This window comes from Lactuca saligna, chromosome 7 (assembly GCF_052625555.1).
Source record: "Lactuca saligna cultivar CGN05327 chromosome 7, ASM5262555v1, whole genome shotgun sequence".
Lineage (NCBI taxonomy): Eukaryota > Viridiplantae > Streptophyta > Magnoliopsida > Asterales > Asteraceae > Lactuca > Lactuca saligna.
The window spans coordinates 22,990,025-23,012,718 of record NC_136423.1 but is presented as its reverse complement, the minus strand read 5'-3'; the positions used below and the strand labels follow the sequence as shown (position 1 = coordinate 23,012,718).

General features: G+C 33.9%; 2 protein-coding genes across 3 annotated transcripts; both read right to left on the bottom strand.

Annotated features, from left to right (window-relative positions):
• Positions 1–10,816: 10,816 nt before the first annotated feature.
• On the bottom strand, positions 10,817–13,508 carry LOC145005720 (transcription factor VOZ1-like). Of its 2 annotated transcripts, none has more exons than XM_078964829.1 (5): positions 13,361–13,508; positions 12,887–13,151; positions 12,622–12,771; positions 12,015–12,531; positions 10,817–11,444 (listed from the first exon to the last, which is right to left on the bottom strand). In XM_078964829.1, exons 2-5 carry the CDS (start codon positions 13,094–13,096, stop codon positions 10,945–10,947), a joined length of 1,377 nt encoding a protein of 458 aa, XP_078820955.1. In that variant the 5' UTR covers positions 13,097–13,151; positions 13,361–13,508; the 3' UTR covers positions 10,817–10,944. The 2 variants fall into 2 exon arrangements, with proteins under 2 accessions (XP_078820955.1, XP_078820956.1); XM_078964830.1 differs by having other exon boundaries at positions 12,015–12,513.
• A 2,382-nt stretch (positions 13,509–15,890) lies between these two features.
• LOC145005389 (OPA3-like protein) lies at positions 15,891–17,518 on the bottom strand. The gene is made up of 4 exons (XM_078964467.1): positions 17,022–17,518; positions 16,570–16,704; positions 16,352–16,438; positions 15,891–16,234 (listed from the first exon to the last, which is right to left on the bottom strand). The coding sequence occupies exons 1-4, from the start codon at positions 17,148–17,150 to the stop codon at positions 16,109–16,111; spliced, it is 477 nt and encodes a 158-aa protein (XP_078820593.1). The 5' UTR covers positions 17,151–17,518; the 3' UTR covers positions 15,891–16,108.
• Between the last annotated feature and the right edge of the window lie 5,176 nt (positions 17,519–22,694).

Below are 22,694 nucleotides of genomic sequence, written 5' to 3'. Positions count from 1 at the left end.
TTCATCTGTATTTGATAATTTGATTCTTCTTCAATGTATATAGGGAAGTTGTCATTATTGTAGATACCAACGTGGGATTAGCCCACTTGATAGATGTTGAAGGCCGGAAGCCTCTTAGATTGGAGGTTACTGGTTTAAACACAGGCATAACCGAATTAACTCACTTGATGAATTTAACTTCTAACCACTAATCAACCGTTAAAAAAATAAATAAATAAAACCATTAGATATACACACCACACAAGTAGCATGGGATGGCTTGAGCTCAAGTTGACGCGTAAACACCTCCTAATGTGGTGTATGTGTTGTGGTTGTGTTGATGAATAACTCTGGCTATGCGCTTTTGAGAGAGAGAGAGAGAGAGAGATAGAGAGAGAGAGAGAGAGAGAGAGATGGCTTGCGCCCACATAGGCGTGTAAACACTTCCCCATGTGGTGTGGAATAACTCTGGTTATGCGCTTTTAAAAAAAATAGATATTTCAAATTTACTTATAAATACTAGAGGTGACAATCGTATCGTGTGGTGTCGGATTCGTATCATGTTGAAACACTAAATGGGTTGAAATTGTTTGACCCTAACCCGATCCATTTAATTAATGTGTCATATCGTGTCAATCCATTTATTTTCGTACCGGGTTTCGTGTTAGGGTTGTACCTTGAAATATGTTGTGTCATGTGAGGTTAAAAGATTGAGCATGTTGAAAGAGTAGGATTTCGGTAGGCGGAGAGAAAAAACTAATAGTTTGGAGGCGATATAGATGAAGTCATAGCAAATTCAGATGACAAAATTGAAAGAGTATGAGCTAAGGAGGGAGAAGACAAGATCATGAAGATGAGAGAGTGGTCATAGGGATTGTGTAGTTTGGGTGAGAACGAAAAAACTGGAAATGAAGTCTTGATCTAGATAGCTAAGTCATTTCAACATTACAAAATGATTCAACCCAAATGTATTCTTTTACTTATTGTTTTGTTTTGTATCTTTCCAGTTTATTTAAAGAATTAAAAAAAAAAAAAAAAAAAAAAAAAAAAAAAAAAAAAAACCTTATATGTAAATCAAGAGGTCATTTTCGAGTTATATTTGAGTTGAAATTCTCAACCCTAACGTTACCCCTTTAATTTTCGTATCATGTTGTGTCAACCTGTTTAAACAAGTTGAAATAATCTTACTCAAACTAGTTTATTTCGCGTTGAGTTCGTGTTAGGTTTAATGCCGTATCAAATTTTGTATCTCTAATAAATACTAGCTAATTATCACACACATCCCCATGCTACAACATCTATTTATTTTTATACTTGATAATTCATAAGCTATACTTTTTTTCACCTTTAATTTAAATCAAACTATGGTCACATTTCGATTCATCCACTAGTGGATTCATGAATATGTTATAAGGCTCACAAATTCAAGACTGACATCTTTTCCAACGTCCATTCCTATAAAATTACTTCCAACAACCAAACACCTTCAAACAACCAACGCTATTCCAACAACCAAACTCATTCCAAACAAATGAGTACTATCAACAATTTCACCATTTCCAATTTCAACCTTTTCAGTCCAACACTCCAAAGACAAAGATGAATCGGTACCAGAATCACAACTAAACACTTCAAAAAGAAAACCCAAAATGAAGGGAAAAAAATCTCCTAGGAGTTGAACTGGAGACGAGAAAACGGCATTATTACGAGCTTTGATATTTATATATGAAGATAAACATAACGCCAACCACCAATCTTCGAAAGCTTTTTGGGAAATGTTTTAGACCTCTTCCACCCCAAGATAGGAAAAGGCTTTTTAGTGGAGCAACATCAGTGTTTGTGGAAAATGATGTGAGTTAAGAGCTAGTTACACAAACTTTAACAACATGTTCAATAATCTTATGAATATGTATAAAAATGGATGCAACGATTTCAACATTTTATGCAACATCCCAAAACATCATGGATAAAATTATTATTTTTAGTTTAATCAAAAATCAACAAATATTCATAACAACCCCAAACAAAGTATGTCAATATGAGAATAATTATTAGAGTACAGATCCAAATCATAAACAAAAGAAAACTTAACATGGGTGGGTACGCTGCGATTAATTCGAGCCCTTCCTTTTCGATCTGGAAGTACCTGAAACCATAAACATAAACTGTAAGCACAAGGCTTAGTGAGCTTCCCCAAGATACCACATACAATACACAATCACATATAACAACACGTGGTTGTGTTAGGTCTGTATGAACCCCATATGACAACATATAGCTGTGTCGGATCCATATCAACCCATATGATAGCAAGTAGATATGTCGGGTGTCAACCCCTGAGTCTGTAATGACTCCAAGACCAGATCGGCTATATATATATATATATATATATATATATATATATATATATATATATATATATATATATATATATATATATATATATATAATTCAATCAAATCAGTCATAGTCACATAATCATATACATCCAACACATACAAATTAATGGGCTGATATTGATGCCTTCGACACACTAGTATGGTAAGACTCACTGCTATACGAAGATAACTGAATCACACATTCGAGTTGCTTCTAACACGACTCCTCATACTAATCATATCCCAAAAATAACTCTAATTAATAATCAGGGTTTTAAATGGTCTAACTATTCCTTCATCTTACTAAGGACAAAAAGGTCATTTTGCCCTTTCCATTTATAGCCCAACTTGATAATCCCAACCCTAATGGTCCAAGGCCCAAAAGAACGGCCCAAGCAGGTTTTCTAAGAGTACGCCCAATATACTCTCTCTTATGCCAGCGTATTACTTGATTCATGAAGGGAAGGTTACGGGGACAAGATGTAGTACATGTAGTGTACTCGAATTTATGTCTGGCGTATGCATTAGGGTCCAAATCCTTTTACGAAGGTCTTAATACTTAAAGGTATAACGTCAAACTTCAAATCCAAGTCTAATAAAACGTAATAATCCATAAAGTTGCAATCTTTATGCTTTTTCATGAGTCTAACTCCAAAACCCTAACTCTTTTAGTCATCTAAGACTCCATAATTCTTGCATGGAAGAGAAACAAGGTCCAAGCTTGCATATTTAGGACTTAACTCACCTTAAAACGTTTGAATGGACAACTTCAGGTCCTAGAGTATTCAATACTCACAAGGGTCAAGATTTGGGACAAAATGGTGTAAAATTCTAAGCTTGAACAAGATTTAAAGAAATATACATCAAGGTTGGAGCTTTGTACCTCTAGAAGATGCACATGATTGAGTAGTTGTTAAATCCAAAGACTTGAGAGAAAAATCACTCCTCTGATGATCATCCTTCACAAAAAAGAATGCACAAAACTCACCCAAAAGCTTCAAATCTCACTCTCAAGGCTAGGGTTTTTGATCTCAGGGTTTAGACAAACGGAGGTTGGAGGTAAGAACAAGTTTGAGGTCATAATGATCTTTAGATAAGGTCCAAACCCTAAAAATTAGGGTTTGTCCCTTGCTCACATGTGCCCAACGTATATACAAGTACGCCCAGTGTACGCAAATAACTCCATGATCGCACGCAAAGTCCTAAGCTCGACGTACCTTACTTGTACGCCCAGTGACCAATTTTGCCCATTCTTAATTAGACATAAAGCTAGAAAGGAAAAATAAACTACAACAATATTAGACCACCAACAATGGTAAATCATTTAGCCATATAAGAATGGCTAGTTATATGAAAGTGTTTGAATTGGATGTTTAATCTAGAAGTGCTCTCACAATCTACGGACTCCAACAAGTAGTCGAAGTTAAATGACTACACAAATATGTCAGACATCGATACAAGAATTGACCACAACGATTACGTTGAAGAATGTCCACCAAAAGTATCCCTTTAACGACCGATTGCAACATGGAAGAAACAAAGGAAAATGGTGCAGCATCTTCGTTGAGAAAAAAAAATGAGTAAATTACACAAATGATCCCTATGGTTTGGGGTAATTTGCACGTTTGGTCCCTAACTTATTTTTTTAACTCAGGAGGTCTTTACTATTTGTTTGTATTATGCGTTTGATCCCTATGGTTTGTTTTTGTTATGTGTTTGGTCACTGATTTACCTAAAAAGACTATTGTTTAAAGAGGGAAAAATGATGAGGTAGGTAAGGTTAGGTGATGTGAATGGGGTAGGAGGTGTGTTTATTTAAATAAATTAAAAAATCAATGGCAAAATAATCTTTTTAGAAGATAGGGACCAAACGCGTAACAAAAACAAACAGTAAGGACCTTTCAAGTTAAAAAAAATAAGTTAGGGACCAAGCATGCAAATTACCATAAACCATAGGGACTATTCGTGTAATTTACTCAAAAAAACATATGTGAAAGGAATATAGCACTTTTGGAAAAATTCGACGAACATATTTACGTGCTAAAGAAAAAAATAAGCATTAAAAATGAAGCGAGACCACAACATTAAATATTTTCCAATATAAATTTTGAACATGACAACTACCACAGATCTTTCACCTGAAGAGCTCCAAATGTTTTAGCGTTCAAACAGAGACTTAGAGAAAAATATAACTATATTTAATTTTTTTTTTTATTAAAGTAGCTATTATTTAAGTTCTATGTAATTTTTATTAATGAAAATTTTACAGTTTTGGGAATGTAACTTTTTTATACAAGTGTTGTATTTAAATAATAAAAATAAAATGATGCTTGTGATGTTGAGAGGTAAGGATTCTAAGGAGTCGTTGGTTTTTTATTTTAAAAAGCTCTTCGGCATCATTTTTGTTTGTGCCCCGCAGACAATGCGCAGACTTATATCCCCGTAGAGCGTTTGTTTTTTCGAAGTGTTTAGATATAAAAACATTTGCACGAGGTCTTCACTACGCAGACATGGACTACCCACTTTTCAAGTCTGCGGGCGTTTGACCTAAAGAAACGATCGTTCTCTTCTTCAATCGTATTCTCCATCTTGTCTCCAACACCGACCTGCTATACTCCTCTGCGGTCAGCCGTCGTCGCTGCCGCCATCTGTCAGCGTCTTTGGCCTCAACAACACTGACTTATCGGAGTTCGACTGTCCTCTTCGATCTGCTTCCCGTCTCGTTCACTTCACTGGTCAGCATCTCTCTTTTTTTCACTTCAAACATGGAATTAGTGATTAATTTTGCTGGAAAAAGTCTCCAATCAAGTAAAATATGTTGTTTGATTTTACTGAAACTGTTTGTTCTTGTTTAAATTTGGTGTTAGATGTTACAAATCCGAAAATAATGTTGAAAATTACATTTCTTGTTGATTGTTGTTGAAAATGTATAACATTAGTGAAATCAAGCTTTTTTCTTTATTACAATATAAAATTATGTGTTGAAATATGAAATAATGATTAGAATGTGGTGATTTTTGCTGAAAAAACTTTTATTGCTTTAAATTGTTGTTAAAATATGTTGAAAATACTTTTTTTTTGCTGAAATGTTAGAATATGTTGAAAATTGTTATTTGGTTTTGGAAATATGACATAATGATGTTAGTTTGTTGCTGATTGTTTGCTGAAAATACTCTTTTTTTGTTGAAATTGTCGTTAGAATGTTCTGAAAATTGTTATTTGGTTTTGGAAATATGACATAATGATGTTAATTTGGTGTTAATTGTTGTTTTTTTTTTTTTTTTGCTGAAATGGTTATGGTTCTTGTTGAAAATACTCTTTTTTTTTTGCTAAATTTTTTTTGTTAGAATGTGCTGAAAATTGTTATTTGGTTTTGGAAATATGACATAATGATGTTGATTTGTCTACGATATAATTATTGTTAGAAATGGGAGAGAAATAACAATGAACCAATGAGCATTTAAAATGTTTATTGGATACTTGTATTGAAGAAGTAGAAAATGTGGGTAGAAATGGATTGAGTTTGAGGAAAGATTCATGGATAAGGTTTGGACGAGTACTTAAGGAAAATTTTGGCATTAATTTGACTCAAAAGCAAATGAAAAAAGCATATGACAATCTGAAAGCCAAATACACAGGATGAGTATATTTGAAAAAGAAAACTGACAATGTATACAATTCTCAAACAAACACTTTTAACTTAACTAATGTGATGATTTTAAGAAGATACACACACATACATATTTTTAAAAAATTACGTTTGAAGTTGCCAAATATTCTTATACTAATTTTTTGTTACATTTGGGTTTAAAGGCATCCGAAGGCCACTTCATTGAGAACAGTTTCACTGTCTTTTCCAAATCTTTGTGCACGTCTTTTTGATGGAAATAATGCCACTGGTAATTTTAGGAGTTACTCAACCCAATCATCATCAGTAGTTGGAGCATCTTCTTGTCGTGTTCCACCACTTCAGATTATGAGCACCCCTTTTCTTGCAATAGATGATGATGGTGATGACACTTCCCATCATGCTAGTGAGCATTTTCATGAGCCTCCACCTTCTCCTGCTTCACCTGATGCTACTTCACCTTCTGTTGCTTCACCATATACTGGTTCACCCTCCAGTAACCCTAGCAAAAGGGCTAAACCCTCAACTCCTATAGCTCCTAGTGCCTCACCATCTGCTTCTTCACATGATAGAACATCTATTACTACTGATGATTTAGCATTTGAAATGAAAAAAGTTCCACAAAGTTTAACTAAAGGGTATACAATTCCCCAATTTTTAGAATAGTTAGAGGTGCTTCAGTTAACCCCTACAGATCCTTTACGCTTTGTTGCATATCATATTTTTGGAGTGACCATGAACATGAGAGAGATGTGGATGCATTTGCCTGATGTTCCCGAGATATTACGAGGATGGCTTGAGATGACGGGTACAAGTTTAGCAGTTTTGAAGGACCGAAAGATTGTCCGATGATTTTTCTTGTGTTGAAACTATTTCTTAGGTCTTTTTGCTTATGTTGGAACTATTTTGTTAGGTCTTTTTGCCTTTGTTGAAACTATTTTTGTTATTTTGCTACTTGGAATATGGTTAATTTAATGTTTTTTTGGTACTTGAAATATGACTAATGTTGTATTATTTTTCTACTTGAAATAAGGTTTATGTAATGTTTTTTTGCTACTTGAAATATGATTAATGTAGTGTTATTTTGATACTTGAAATATGGTATATTTAATGTTTTTTTGCTACTTGAAATATGATTAATGTAATGTTTTTTAAAGTTCTACTTTGTTGAATTTAGGTTCATAATGGATCACGATCAAAAGATACTTCTTGTAATTCTTATGTACCTGTACATTCGTTATTTTTGGAAAAGGGGTGTGAATTGTGAAACGATTGCGGGATAATGATTCGGAAATGACGGGACATGAATACACATTAGAGTTATTGCATCGTAATCATTTACAATGTGTTGAAGTACTACGCAAGTCTTGTGACTCTTTTATACATCTATGTGCTTATTTTAGAGCAAATTACTCATTAAAGGACAACAAACATGTATTGGTTGAGGAAAAGATGACTATGTTTTTTATGATGATCGGTCATAATCAACGTTAGGTGATTATCAAGCGGAGATTTCAACACTCGAAGTAAACAATTCATAATTTTTTTATGAAGTGTTGGAAAAAGTGATGCTTTTTGCACAAGACACTATAGTACCAACTTCTTTTAATCTGAATCCAAACATTCCATGACATAATCAGAGGCTACGATCGGTTTTCAAAGGGGCAGTTGGTGCACTTGATGACGCTTTGATACATGTTGTTGTCCTTGCTAAGAAACAAGACTTATATAGATGTAAGGAAAAGGAGATTACTACCAATACATATTGGAAATTTGTGACTTCAATATGATTTTTACATTTATTGTGGCCGGGTGGGAAGGGGTAACGCATGACTCTAGAATATTATCAGAAGCAGTAGCTGATCTAGAAGCATCATTCCTGTTTCCACCACCATGTAAGTTTTTGTTTTCTTTTTTTGGGAAATCTTCAATAAAGTCCTAAAATTTTGGCCCGATTTACGTTTTAGTCATAAACTAATTTTTGTTTACGAAAAAGTCCTAAAAACCGACAAAATTATGCATTTTGACCCTTTTTAACTAGTTGGAACCGGTAACAAATTAATTTTGGAGTATTTCATAAACTGACCCAAAATATTGGGACTATTTCACAAAATGACCTAAAATATTGGGATTTTTCTGTAAAAAAAAATATTAGAACTTTTCTGCAAATAAAAACCTTATTATTATTATTATTATTATTATTATTATTATTATTATTATTATTATTATTATTATTATTATTATTATTATTAAAAATATAAACAAGTATACTAATTTTTGAATTCATTATTATTAATATTTTTAATAGTGCATATAAATACACTTAAATAAAAAAAATATATTAAAGAAATTAGTTAAAGATGAAGGTGGTGGTGATGTTAATGCTTTAAGCATTGAAATCATGAATATTGCTTGTATGTCCTCACTTTGTATATGATCATTTCACATTTTTTATTATTGTTTTCAATTCAAAATATTAACACTTAACAATTTAAAAGAAGTTGCCTATTTGTAAAATTGTGTACAAATAGTTTAAGATAAAAGGATTTCTCAATTTGTATATAAAATTTCTTAAGGTAGAATGATTTCTTTTCAAATCCAACAGATCCACAATAAATATTTACATTAGTGGCCCATATCAAAATTCGAAAATATTAATTAAAATATCTTGTTTAACATAAAGTAATATGACTTGTTTTGCTTTATCACACAATATCTGCTACGTTTCCAAAAAAACCACAAGGATAAAGTAATGAAAAAGAGCAACACACATGTTGGTAATTCAAATACTTACACACAAGACACACACGTATATCACACGCTCACTATTTGTAAACAATTTGAAAAATCAGTAGCTTCTTTTAAATTGTTAAATATTAATATTCTGAATTAAAAACAATAATAAAAAAATGTGAAATGACCATATACAAAGTTAGAATATACAAATAGACATTCATGATTTTAATGCTTAAAGCGTTATCATCCGCTCAATCTTCACCTTTATAAAATATCTTTAATATTTTTTAAATTTAAATGTATTTATGTGTATTATTAACAATATTAATAATAACAAAATTAAAAAATAGTATACTTATTTATATTTTTAATAATAATAATAATAATAATAATAATAATAATAATAAGGTTTTTGTTTGCAGAAGAGCCCTAATATTTTTTGTTTTTTGTAGAAAAGTCCTAATATTTTGGGTCAATTTATAAAATAGTTCCAAATTAATTTGTTACCGGTTCCAACCAGTCAAAAATGGTCAAAATGCAAACTTTTACCGGTTTTTAGGACTTTTTCGTAAACAAAGATTAGTTTAAGACTAAAACATAAATCGGGCCAAAATTTTAGGACTTTATTGGATATTTCCCTTTTTTTTAAAAAAATATTTTTATCTTAATTTGAAAATTGATTAGTGTTTTGCATTTTTAAAGAAAAATATTATCTTTGTGATGTCATGTATACACACACTAGAGGATTTATGGCCCTTATCGTAATGTGACGTATTAGCATGGAGATTTCCGTCAAAGACGTGTATTGACCAATAAAGAAAAATTTAACCATGGACATGTAAAACTTCCGAATGTCATTAAGCGTGCTTTTGGTGTTTTGAAAGCACACTTCCCTATATTGAAGAGGATGTCACCATTCCCGTTTGTTACACAAAGAAACATTGTCATGGCATGTTTCGCGCTTCATAATTTTATAAGGAGAGAAGTACTGAGTGATGAGTATTCCGCACGATACGATAAACCCAATATCTCATTTCGAAATAACAATGTGGTTGTTGATGATGATGAAGGCGGGATGCCAACACATGGTACTGCAGTAGACCGTGAATACATGACTCAGTTACAGGATGAAATTGTTGAGCAGTTGATGCACAATATAGATTGAATTGTTTTAATTGAACTTGTTATTATCAAACCATTTTTTTATTGTATGACTAATTTAGTTGCATGAATTTTATTTTCAGTATTGTATGACTATTATTATTAAAATTTTGGTGTTGAAAATGATTTTAAGTTTGTAAAATCACTTTATCTAAAATTCAATTTATTTCAACAGTCTGCAGACGTTAAAATATAAACAGTCTTCTTATTGCAGATTGCAAACGTTTGGTCCGCTTCTTCTGTTGTAGAGGCTTACAGATGTGGTCGCAGACTGTAGACATTTTGGCTTTAGAAAAAACCAACAACACATAAATATTTGTCTGGAAGTGGTGATGATGTGGCGTTAAAATGATGTGAGGTTAAGATGATGAGACATTTTAGAGTAATGTATTGTGAATAAAGCTTATGGTCTTAATGTTCATTGTATTGTCTTATGGTGGTTGAAACATTCGTCGTTGTTAGCCTCAGGTAGAAAAACTCATTTCTATAAACGTTTAAGTTTTGTAAAAAAAAAAAGTATTAAATACCTAGAGATAACATATCTTAGCTACAGAATAACCCGCTGCTATGAACGTTTAAAATACCAGGGGTGTTACTCTATATAAGGCATGAATATTTGATTGTTGTAAAATGATTAACTTCTCATGCTTTTAAAATTTAAGCTATGGAGATCGAAAGAAGCTTTGAGCTTAGGTCATCAAGATGACTTCATGTTTTTGAAGTCTTCATAATTTGTTGACGCATATTCACTTATTACAAATTTACAAGTATGTGTTCATTAAAAGTATTTTTGCCAAAACGTTCATGATTTGCTACACAATGTATGGATTACACAAAAATTATAGTATTGATTTAAAGATTGAATAAATTATATTCAATCTTATACATCCTTATTGAATTAGAAAAAAAATCACACTACCAATGATTCAAAATCTTCATAAACAAGATTATAATGTATTATTATATTGCCAAAAGCCAACCTATATATGAAAACATGTCAACATTAGTGTTTCTTAATCTTTCTAAGCAAAAACAAAAAAACCTTCTCAAATTTTCTTCAAATTATGTTAAGTAGTAGCCACCAAGATCCTCAATAAGATAGTTAAATCCCATGTTTCCTCCATAATCACTATCCAATGTTCGTTTCGTTTGGCTCAAATCAGGGTAAACAGTCGCACATCCTTTTCCCCTTCCTTTAAGTCTCCCCATTTGTTTTTGAAGATTGATAACCGATTCATTAGCAATCTTTCCTTTTGGGCTCTTTTTTTTGTCAACAAGTTTTAGTTCTAATCTGTATAGTGCACAAGTATCATACTTGTTGATTTCATATTCATAGAGGTGCCATTCGAGGAACTTCATGGGTTGTGGGTCCATGTAATAGGATCTTTTTAGCCATCCGGATTCATTGATTACTTGTTTTCTTGATTCATGCCAACCTCTTCCGTTGTAATCCGGGAGTGATCTTTGCTTTCTGTTTCCGCTCTCGAATGCCCTTCGCGGTTTATCGAAAAATAACCATTCGCGCAGGGTTTCTCCCTCAAAAACCGCGAGATCAAAGAGCTCTGGAAAAAAAAAAGTTCACTGTTAGAAACAATATTATTGGACATGTCACGACAGTACATAACATATACTATATAGAGTGTGTTACAGTACTATGTTTGACATGTATTAGACTATGAACGAGACTCATGTCAATGAGACAAAAATTATACTTTTTTGTCATACCCAAAAAAAGTGAAACAAGGTGGGACATGGACTTGTCCTTGATCTCTCACACGTGAAAAAGATGAAAATACCCTTCTCGTCATTTTCATTAAAAATAGTCCTAGAAAGCTTGTTCAATCTTGTCATATTGGAGGCGATAGGCCAGACTCAACAAGCTTTCTAGGCTATTTTTGATGAAAAGGACGAGAAGGGTATTTTTGTCTTTTTCACATGTGCGAGATCAAGGATAAGTCCATGTCCCACCTTCTTTCACTTTTTTTAGGTGGGGCAAAAAAGTGTAATTTTTGTCGTGTTGACATCAGTCTTGGTTATAATCCAATAACAAAATACGAACAATGTCTGTTATGTCCAGTCATGTCACGTCATAAAACGAACAGTTGAATAGCAAGAAAGATGAGTAGCCTCACCGGGAGCATTCCATGGTGATTTTGCAGTGGCTGCACCTTCACACTCTGGAACACCAACCGTTTTCCCCTGCGCTTTTGCACAAAGCGCAGCAAAAAGCAAATTATCCTTCAACTCAATGCCTTTAGGTCTTATGACAGGTGTCATCCCAGGTTGACCTTCATTTTGAGCTATTGTAGCATGCAAACCGCTGCAATAATTGGCGCACCACCATTGAACCGCCCTCTCAGAGCACCACCCTTGAACCGGTCTGGGACAATCCCAAAGAGCACATTTTGGTCCCAAAAAAGCAGAAGGTGGAGGGCAAATGTTAGGCAGATAGGTACCGATTTGAGGTAAACCATCTTCACCCCACATACCATAAACCCCATCATTACAGTTTTGCTCAAATCCACGTGGCATATCAAATGATATGTAATCAAAGTGTGTATCTACACCTGGATTATGTACTCCTGTTGTGTTTATCCCAAAAGACGTATCTACCCCTTGTTCTTGACACATCTGAGTTGCAAGAAAGCTCTGTAACGTTTACGTAGCAATTTCTTATATGTTTTACATTGATCTTTAAATCTAGTAGATCATGTAAGAATCAGAAGAGAAAATATTCACCTTGTGGAAAGTACTAGTAGCATTTTGAGTGGCGTTTTGGGCATCTGGATCGGGTTTTGGAGCAGCCAACCCACTGGTTGCATCATCTTCTTCATCATAGAGTTGCAATAACCTACTTATGTCTGGTGAAAAGGATCTTAAACTTGCACCCTGCATCAAAAATCCATGAAAGTAAATGAGAGCACACATTCAAACTGCTGATTAAATTCAATAACATCCTAAAAATTAAAAACACATGGAAATAGAATATAGCTATATGCCATACCTGTTGCAGAGAAGGAGAAGGAGAAGGTTCGTTAAGTTCTTTCTTCCATTCCTTGAGCATCTGATGAACTTGTTCCTCGAGTACAGCCATGTCGATGTTACGGCTGTCCTTCCTTGCAGATTGCAGATCCATGAACATGCCTTGAAGATCATCAACGCGGTTCATAGCCCTGTCTTTGAATATCCTGTGTGATTTTGCACCTCTCCTCATTCGACGAAGAGAATGATATGACGTAATTTCTCTCTCTCTTCTCACCAACAATCACCTGCAAAAATTCAACACCAAAACCATCCGATTTCACAAAAACCCGATAAATCTAAAGAGAATTGTAACTCAGAATTCGATACAGTGTTCGATACACCAATATAAAATCACAATTTCTCAATCAAACTACTAGAAACGAACTTGAATCAAACAGGAAACAGAAATAACAAAATGTCAAGCAAAACCAACAAAACTGAGATTAAAGATTACTTGTTTTGATATTCAAGATGCGGATGAGTTAGAGATTTAGCAAGAGTTTGGATCATAAAAAGAGAATTTGGTACCCTCCACCTCAAAGTGGTCAATTGCATCTCGGCGCCAAAAGTTCTTAGGGGAATATATATACGTCGAACGAACTGTTTCATTAATATTATTTTCAAACTTTACTTTTATTAAAATGCAGTAGTATAACTTTTAATATATATATATATATATATATATATATATATATATATATATATATATATATATATATATATATATATACGTTTTTAATAATTTAGGTGTTGTATAATTATATAATTTGAATATTAAACCATATAAGTTTTATCTAAAAACACTTTCAGATGAAAATATTGTGATATAAGCCAAGTAGCCCCAAGTGAAGTTCGAAAAGGTAAAGACTTTAATCAAATTAAAATAATCATAGCAAAATTTTTTTTTTTTTTTGAGCTTTTTTCATTGCTACAATCTCTCGGTCAAAAGAACAAAATAAAAAGGGACCCTAATGTAATATTGGGTCTATGATTTATTCGTCCAAAATTTATAACTTTTCGAATCTAACAAAAATCGAAGATGCGTATTACTTAATTGTTTATATAATAAGTATACTAAATTAAGGAAGGGTTCATTTGCAATGGAGCTATTTTTGTAAGATATATGAACATGTTTTTTGATATACATTCGGGGGTTAAAAGAAATCAATATATAATATTCTATAATAATATTACAAAGGTTACGTAGGATGTCAAATTGAGGGCAGGGAGGACAGAGGCAAGGTTAACCCTCGTTTTGATTTCGAAGGGGGGGGGGGGGGGGGGGGGGGGGGGGGGGGGGAAGGGTGGTCAATGTTGCTCCGATTCTCCATGGGAACCATCATTAAAAAGCATAAAATTGATTGAGTAACATTTTTAGAAACAAATTTAAAGAAATGTTTAGAAACAAACCCAATGAAATATCATTGTACTTTGAGGATGGGTGATTGGGTAATATCTTTAGAATCAAAATGCATGAAGGTTCTCTTTAGCAATTCTTTTTTTTTTTTTTTCCTAACAAGATAATTCTGTTTATATTCATATTATTGGTGACAATTTTGATTTATTTATTTAAAACCAAATGTATTTTGAGTTATATCTTATCTTAGGTCAAAGTTATCTTTTTGACCTTGTCTAAATTTACCGGCTCCTTTTCATCCATTCATTTCCTAGTAAATAAAACTAAAGATGAGAGAAGATTGTGTGGGATGACAAGGGCCAAGGGGAAGATTAGAATAGCAAGAAAGGCATAAAGGAGTATACCATCTCACAACCATTCATTAGATTCTTTGAGGGCAATTCTTGATGCTCCAATTCCATATACAAAAAGCCTTAAAAGCATCACATTTTAGGTTCATGGACTCTATTTTCTATCCACTAATTCCAATTTTCCACATCATTTAAACAAAAATCATTAGGATATAAATGATGCTCTGTATGTTCTTTTACTTATTCTTTGTTAGGCAACGTTACTTTTTTTTTTCTTTAAACTTGAATTAAAGAAAATGTTTTGAAGTATGAATTTAAAACTTTTAATTTAGAACAAAAAACTCGTAATTGAGAAGCTATTTCAATTGTTTTAAGGAGTTTTTTAGCGTGTGTGGTTTCTAACTGCTTATGTAAATTCAGACATTTTAAATGCATACAGTTATTTTTATCAAACACTTCTAACTAATAAGCTTATTGTTTCAGACTTTCAGCTACCAGCTATTTTTAGGAGAAATTACCCTTAATTAATAATGACTTAATAGTGAAATTGAGGAAAACAAGCCTTTCAACGTTAAACGAAAAACTTTTTTAGAGTGTAAGGTATGGGTCTCGTTGAGACTCCTCGTGGCTGAAGTGGACGTCCAAAACGGCGTTGCATCTAGTTGTACCCCCCCTCGCGTTCTTGTTGTGTTGCTTCTCGTGGTAACGACCACCTACAACAGCGGCGTCTTCTTCTTCTTTATTCCTCTGCTTTTCTTCACCTTAACAGGGTATAAAATGAAAACACCATCCCCTAATCTCGTTGTGGAGAGAAGATGATGACGTGGCTGCGTTGTGAGTGGGTATGGGTGTTGCCCATACCCTATCCTCTTGCAAATTTGTTCTCATTTATTTTTTACTTTTATTTCTCATTTCCTCAAATAGTTAACCCAACATTAAAAAGAATGAGCTCATAAAAAGCCTACAAGATAAGAATACTATAGTATTGACCATTCTCTATCCTCGATTTGGGATTTCACTTTTTTAAGTAAATGAGATCCACAAGGCACAAAAACATCTTTTACCTCTTTTTATATAAATAAAACCCACGTAAGAAAAAAGTATATAACATGATCGATCAGAATATATCCGACTTTTTCAAGAGTATAACAACTATTGAAGAGAATAAGCATCTTGTGCTTCTTTCTTGCAAAATTATACCATGAGCATATCAATAATGCAATGAAGAGATTTCCATTCCACCTACGTTATATTATTTAACATAATCAATCAAGAAAGAACGCAAAAATGAGCTACATTATCTGTTCCAAAAAGAAAACCACTACAAAATTGTCGTGTAAATTGTTATCGGTCTATATTTGAGTTATGGAAACAACCTTTTTTATAGATGTAAAGAGCTTTGTCGAATACGCATCAGTCAAGAATCAAATATAATTGAATTATTTTGTAGCCAAATCAATGGTTAGAAAAACAAAAATCAAGAGAATGATTTTGTTCACTTGACGTTGTTGGTTTGACTACTAGTCAATGTTTTTCCTTTAATGACTTTTTCAAGTTCTTCGAGCTTTTTCATCAGAAACTCCATTTGTTTTGCTATATCTTCATCTCGTTGCCTCATAATCTATAAACCAAAAAAAAAAAAAAAGTAAATTACTCAAGATCATATATTATATTAATAAAGAATAAAAAAAAAACAAAATAGCAAGAACAACATAACTTTTAGGATTTAAATCGTTACCTCTATTTCTTGCTTACGAATTTCTTCTCTTTTAGCTTCTGATCTAGCACTTCTTTGCACCTCAAAAATCAACGCACCACAAGCAACCTAATCAAATATTCAAAATCTATAACGACATTAAAATAATTAAAAAAAAAAAAAAAAAAACTTTTGTTTTATTATGAGGAATCTCGTTATATTATGTTATATTTTCTACACAAAGTTGAAAAGAAATATACCGTGAAAACAAAAAGCTCTCCAATAAGGTCCCCAGCTACTTGAACAGCTCTTTCTTCATTCAAAGGTCTAATCTCAACATCCGTTGCATGTCCATATATTCTCCTTTGTAACGTTGTTGTGAGCCTATGATTTGCCTATTATTATATCATATAAATTAAAATTTATCAAATTCCTCGACATAATCCAAGAATTCAAAAGCTAATCAATCGAATAGAATGCAGCCAATGAGTTTGTTCAGCATTTTAGTTTGTGATTTCTATAAATGAAGAACATTATGTTGTTGTAGTACTTCATCCATTCAGTAAAAGATTAAAAGAAACAAAATTTGGTTGTTTAATCGTGGATTATGATCACAAACAAGAACAAAACAATTAAAATCAAATAATAATATGAAAACATCTATAAATCAACTACGAATGTGAAGAAATGCCGATTCTTGTAGTAACAGTACCTGAGCAATGCCGATAATGGAGGTTCGAAATTTGGGGTTAATGGCGGCTTCTTTTTTAAGTCTACTGGCAATGGGTTTGCTTAGGGTTCTTAGTGCAAGCGTCCCAAGCTTCATTAACGGGAGCGACATTACTCCAATTTAGTCACGATCCAACAATTTAGTCTGTCCGAAAGCACACCAAATGCTCGATGATATGCCTGAAAGAAAGTTTTAAGCCACGTTATGTACATTCCATGACAATTCGACTGATGGGAAGCCTATATTTTCTTGAACAGATCGATCGAATTGCGTTAGGTGTTACGAATCGGAGCAGGGATCGAGGGTAGAAGGTTAGTAGCCAAGAAAAAATTGAGGGTTTTTTCAGGTTACAGTAGCGTTTTCTTGACGATGATCGAAATCTGATTTGGGAGGAAAGAACTCTCCTAATGAATCGGAGATGCTGGTGCGTAGTTGAACAATGACGACGAGGATATCTATCTTCACACCCAAACTCACAACTCTTACATGATATATTAATGAACACATATTAAAAATTTAAGTATTATTATGTAAAGTAAAACAAAAAATTAAAACATACGTGTAGCTTATGTGATGTGTCTAAAGTTTAATAAATAACTAGTTTATTATAAATTTGGAATTGCTAATCTTAATTACATCACTGAGGAAGATAAAACTATTACTTAAATGATTTGGGCATAATTTTCAAAGTATATTTCTCCAAAATCATAAGAGATTTTGAGGATTTCTTTCAAAAAGTTCTTACATTTTAGTCTACTTTATAATAGTTTATCCTTTGTTACCCAAATGGAATAGGGTAACCGATTATTTTCTATATTCTTCGAGCAACACATCACCTCAAGTCTTTCTTCTTATTTTTAATGTTAATATTTTGTTCAAACTATCAAAATGCTAAGTTAGAATCCGACAATAAGCACCAACTCGTCGAGTTCCTACTCTCATTTCTCAATTCTGTTTGCTACTACTCGTCGAGTTTGGCATAGACTTGACGAGTTCCTCTTTGATACAAACACTTAGTCAATATGCATCCGACTCGCCGAGTTGTATGAACATCGAGTTCTCCTTCAACATATGAACACCTAGACTGTGACCTGCCGAGTTGTATGAACAACTCGTTGAGTCTATTCTTGAGATATGAAGATTGCCTTGGACTCGCCGAGTTAGGGCATTGACTCGCCGAGCCCCTCCATGAATGAGTCCGATCTCCGACTCACTGAGTCCACCTACAACTCACTGGTTCCACTCGGCATAATACATAGAAGGGGAAAAACTCGAGGACTCACGACTCGACTCGTCGAGTCTGAAGAACGACTCGCTGAGTCGGTTGCATGCAACTTCTATACAGTTGATTCTGCTCAAAACCAATGCATACAACTTATAGATCTGGGTTCTTAAGGCTTGGTTAACATGTAAAGTTTCCAACTTAAAGGCTCAAAAGACACTTAAAAGAGTAGATCTAGGGCTTTCATGCAAAATGGCTCCATAAAGGTATTAGATCTAAGTTTTTGGAACTAAAACATGGCTAGATCCGAAGGCTATTATTCAACCCAATGTGATATCTCTACTATAAACAAGCTAAGAAATGGATAAAATGGCCTAAATGTGATTAATAATGGAGAATCAATCATAGAAACAAAAGGAATCCGATTATTACCTCAATAAACTCTGTAGTGGGTGCAAGATCTTGGATCTCCTTCTACTCTTTTGGATCTAGCCTCCTTCTTCTCTTCAAAACTTCAAGATTCACACAAGAAATGCTCAAAATGCTCAAGGAATGGTTAGGATTTGCTAAATGATGCTTTGAAGGTGAAGGAGGCGAGTTTGGGGCTCATAACATGGTTTAAATAGGGTGCAAAACCCGTGGATCTAGGGTTTCTTCCAGACTGGCGGACTCACCGAGTCCAGGATATGGACTTGCCGAGTTGCCAACTTAAACGTGCTCAATATCTCGTCTCTACTCAGCAAGTTGGGCCTACAACTCGCCGAGTCCCAGCTAAAAATGCAAAAATACTTAGATTAAAATACATACCAGGAACCAAGTGCTACATACAACACACTTAAATTCGACTTCGTATGCATAACATATAGACTCCCGAAGTTTCACGATCAGACAGTGTATTATAGCAAATTAGAGAAAGGTTGTTTATTGGCCTAAGTAATCTAAATAAAAGACTCACTTTAAGGGCCTATATCCATGTATGGTGTCATAAAAATCACCGAGATAGCATTTTTATGCCTCTAACACACCAAAGGGACTAAGATCTAACATTACAAGCTTCTGGAGTTGCCCAACTCACAAAAGAGAGTCCATGGATCTAAAAGAACTCATAAACAAACCCTAGCTCTAACTATCAAATGAAACAACAAGGTATAAGCTTTTTACCTTCAAAAGCTACCTAAGATGATGTAGATTCAGGATCTTGAAGCTCAAACACGTCCAATGCTTGCACACCTATATCTTCTTCTTGCAAACACACCAAAAAGGCCACCAAAGTTAGGGTTTTAGGGACGTTAATAAACAGTGAAGGCTGATAAGGGTGAGGGTCCAAGAGTCATAAGTGAGCTTAAATAGGGCTCATGCTTTAAAATTAGGGTTTTAGCATTTGCTACGTATGCCCCGCTTACGTGGCTCAGGTTCCTGCTTCCACATGCCCATTAATGCTAAGCGGACATAAATCTACGCCTAGCGTATGTGGGGATTCCTTTTGAAATTTAATTTTTGCTTCAAGGGTTAAAAGGGAAAATGCCTGGGTCCAAGTGTTACAGAAACAATCTAAACGAGAATTGAAAATCTCGTTAATAGGAACCCAACAATATAAAGACAGTCGAGATCGGATGTCGAATGAGAGAGTTATGAATTTTTAATGGACTTTAACAATCTAAGCTTGTTAAAAAAAATAAATTTAAAAATGAAGTCAAAATTAACCGGCGGAGTCTAAATGAAAGTTGTAGACATCGTCGATAGCTACTAGTGGATATAAGACCCATTGAAAATGGAGCTTCGTCGATAGCTACTAGTGGATATAAGACCCATTGAAAATGGAGCTTGTATAACCAAGTTATGAATTTTCTAAGAAAAAAGAAATTCTCGTTTGCAGCCGCAAGTATAGAGAGCATGTGCGGGGTACATCAGACAAGTCATAGGATTGTGATACGTGTCCGTTCAGGAATAAGCCATGTCATCTGAGCTAACACATTGTGTGGCACGCAGGGAACATGGTGTGCGGTGCTCATCATTCCTAGGCCTATATATTGGTTCGTTTCCTGCCTCATTTTTTCACACCTCTCACTCATATCTCTTTGGAACTCTTTCTAACCCCTAGCCCTTTTTACTCCCAAGTTCCTAACCCCTTTAGTGAAGCCCAATGGTGTCAGATAATCGGTGAATAGAAACTCCAAGATCAGATTTATGCTCGCATAATCCCATGTTTTCACTAGATTACTCTGTAAGTTAAGCTACGCTTATTTTATTTAACTGTAACAGTTAATTATATTCATAGTGGTTATTATAAAACGATAATTAAGATTTATCAGTGATTCCAAGTCATTATACTGATTAATCTACTAATAGGAGTGATGTCTGGCTTGGATTTAGTGAGGTGTTTAAAGTGACATTTCCAAACATTATACTATGTATACCAAACGGACCCTACCCCGATATGACCATATTTGGTTATTCCTTAATTAATAGATCTTGATGTAGAAATTGAGATTATTGACGAATCTAGACGATCACTAAATAGTCGTCAGGATTATAAAACTAGACTAACTCTTAGAGATTTCTACGTCTAGGTCTCTTTAAAGTGCGAAGAGAAGTGTTGCCGAAGTCATCAGTCACCCATTTCATCAGGTGAGTGCATAGTTCCTTTCATGAACATGATTTATTACAACTATTAATTAAAGTATTAAATAGTTGTTGGAAGTCTTATGTGAACTTTATGCTTATTTTATGGTTTATATGTTAAGATATCTGTATATGTATATGACGTGCTATGTGCGAACTAGATACGGTTATATTTTATGTGTAACATCCCAAAATTTAAGATCAAAAGTTTCGTTTTCATAATAAAAATCATCAATCAAACAAGTTTATGAAATCACAGAGGGAAGTCAGAGTATGTCAAACAATCATCCTAAATACATCAGAGTCAAATAAGGCAGAAATCATGGTGTGTGTGTGTGTATATATAATGCGATCATCTTGAGCTTTACCCTTTTGATCCGGAAGTACCCAAAACATAAACTGAAGACCGTAAGCACAAAGATTAATGAGTTTCCCAAAATACCACATATCATACATACCTGCCATCCCAAAGTTGTGCCATGTCTATTTCAACCCCGGATCTATTTCACCCCAGAGTCTATTTCAACTAATGCGTCGGCCCATAGCCGTAGCAGGTCTATTTCACTCCTAAGTCTATTTCAACTCATATGTCATCATAAGGCTGTATCGGGTCTATTTCACCCCCAGGTCTATTTCACCCCACATACATATAGCAAACATGCAAACAAGCATATAACACATACAAGAGTCACAAAGACTACAAGCACATAACATATCCTAGAGTCCTATACTATAGTGAGCAAAATCACCTCAATCTGCTGTTAGTGGAACAAATGATTGTGCTTTTGAACTGGAAAATCCCCGTGCTAACCAATCAATAAAACCCCAATTAATAATTGGGCCATAAACATTGGCCGACATATATGGAGAAAATGGGGTCCTAGGCCACTACTCCAATTTTGTCCACAAATGTAAAAAAAAAATAATAAAAATAATAAAAATAAAAAAATAAAATAAAATAAAAAATAAAATAAAAAAAAGATTTTATTTTAATTTATATAGGTGCACCTGTTGTCCAAAAAAAATTATAGGTGCAACTCTAATCTTTAAGGTTAGGTAAGCCCACCACCAAGTTAGAAATAAAATATTAGCTCACAGCTTACTTAAACCCAATACCCAATTCTCTAGTTATGGGTGTAGCCATAAGCACAATCGTACAAAGAAGGATAAAAAAAGAGCTCGTCTCTGCCTCTATGTGAAGCTGTGACGGAAACATCAACATGAAGAGAAAAAAAATTCCAAAAAATGTGTACTCGCAAAGATCAAATTTAAATATTAAGATGTAATAATCAGTTTAATGTACTTCTACTTTAAAAAAAATTATTATATTTGGACGATTTTTTTTTGTGCCACTACTATTAAAAATGTATGCGTCCACCACTGGCCATAAACCATAACTGGGAATCTAGTTCATTTGTCCAACACCGAGGGTAAAAGACCATTTTACCCTTTCATCAATTAACCCGGTAACTGAGGCCCAAACTAATGGCACCAAAAGCCCAATATGATCCGAAATACTAAATGATACCCAAAGCCCATTATGGACCCAAATCCAAGAAGGCCCAATGCCCAATAATGTCCCAAAGTCAGAAAGACAAGTGGCCCATCAAGGCCCAAACCCTAATATTCCAAAATGGCCCAAACCATAAAACCCCAAGATCAAGACTGGTACGTTTGCGTTTACCAAACGTACTCCCAACGTAATAGGTCACGTGCATGACCGAGGACTCGAATGTGTACGCGTAACGTACGCTTGCATACGCCCAACGTACACACCTTTTAAGAATTTTTTCCTTAAGTTCTTAATGCTT

Excerpts from the sequence above, each read along its gene's own strand:
- LOC145005720 (XM_078964829.1), bottom strand. The coding sequence starts at position 13,096 with ATGAGGAGAGGTGCAAAATCACACAGGATATTCAAAGACAGGGCTATG. Across the intron at positions 12,532-12,621 it reads CTACTAGTACTTTCCACAAG|AGCTTTCTTGCAACTCAGAT; the intron begins GTGAATATTTTC and ends TAAACGTTACAG. Across the intron at positions 11,445-12,014 it reads ATCACCATGGAATGCTCCCG|AGCTCTTTGATCTCGCGGTT; the intron begins GTGAGGCTACTC and ends TTTTTTTTCCAG.
- LOC145005389 (XM_078964467.1), bottom strand. The coding sequence starts at position 17,150 with ATGTCGCTCCCGTTAATGAAGCTTGGGACGCTTGCACTAAGAACCCTA. Across the intron at positions 16,705-17,021 it reads CCATTATCGGCATTGCTCAG|GCAAATCATAGGCTCACAAC; the intron begins GTACTGTTACTA and ends ATATAATAATAG. Across the intron at positions 16,235-16,351 it reads TTCGTAAGCAAGAAATAGAG|ATTATGAGGCAACGAGATGA; the intron begins GTAACGATTTAA and ends TTTGGTTTATAG.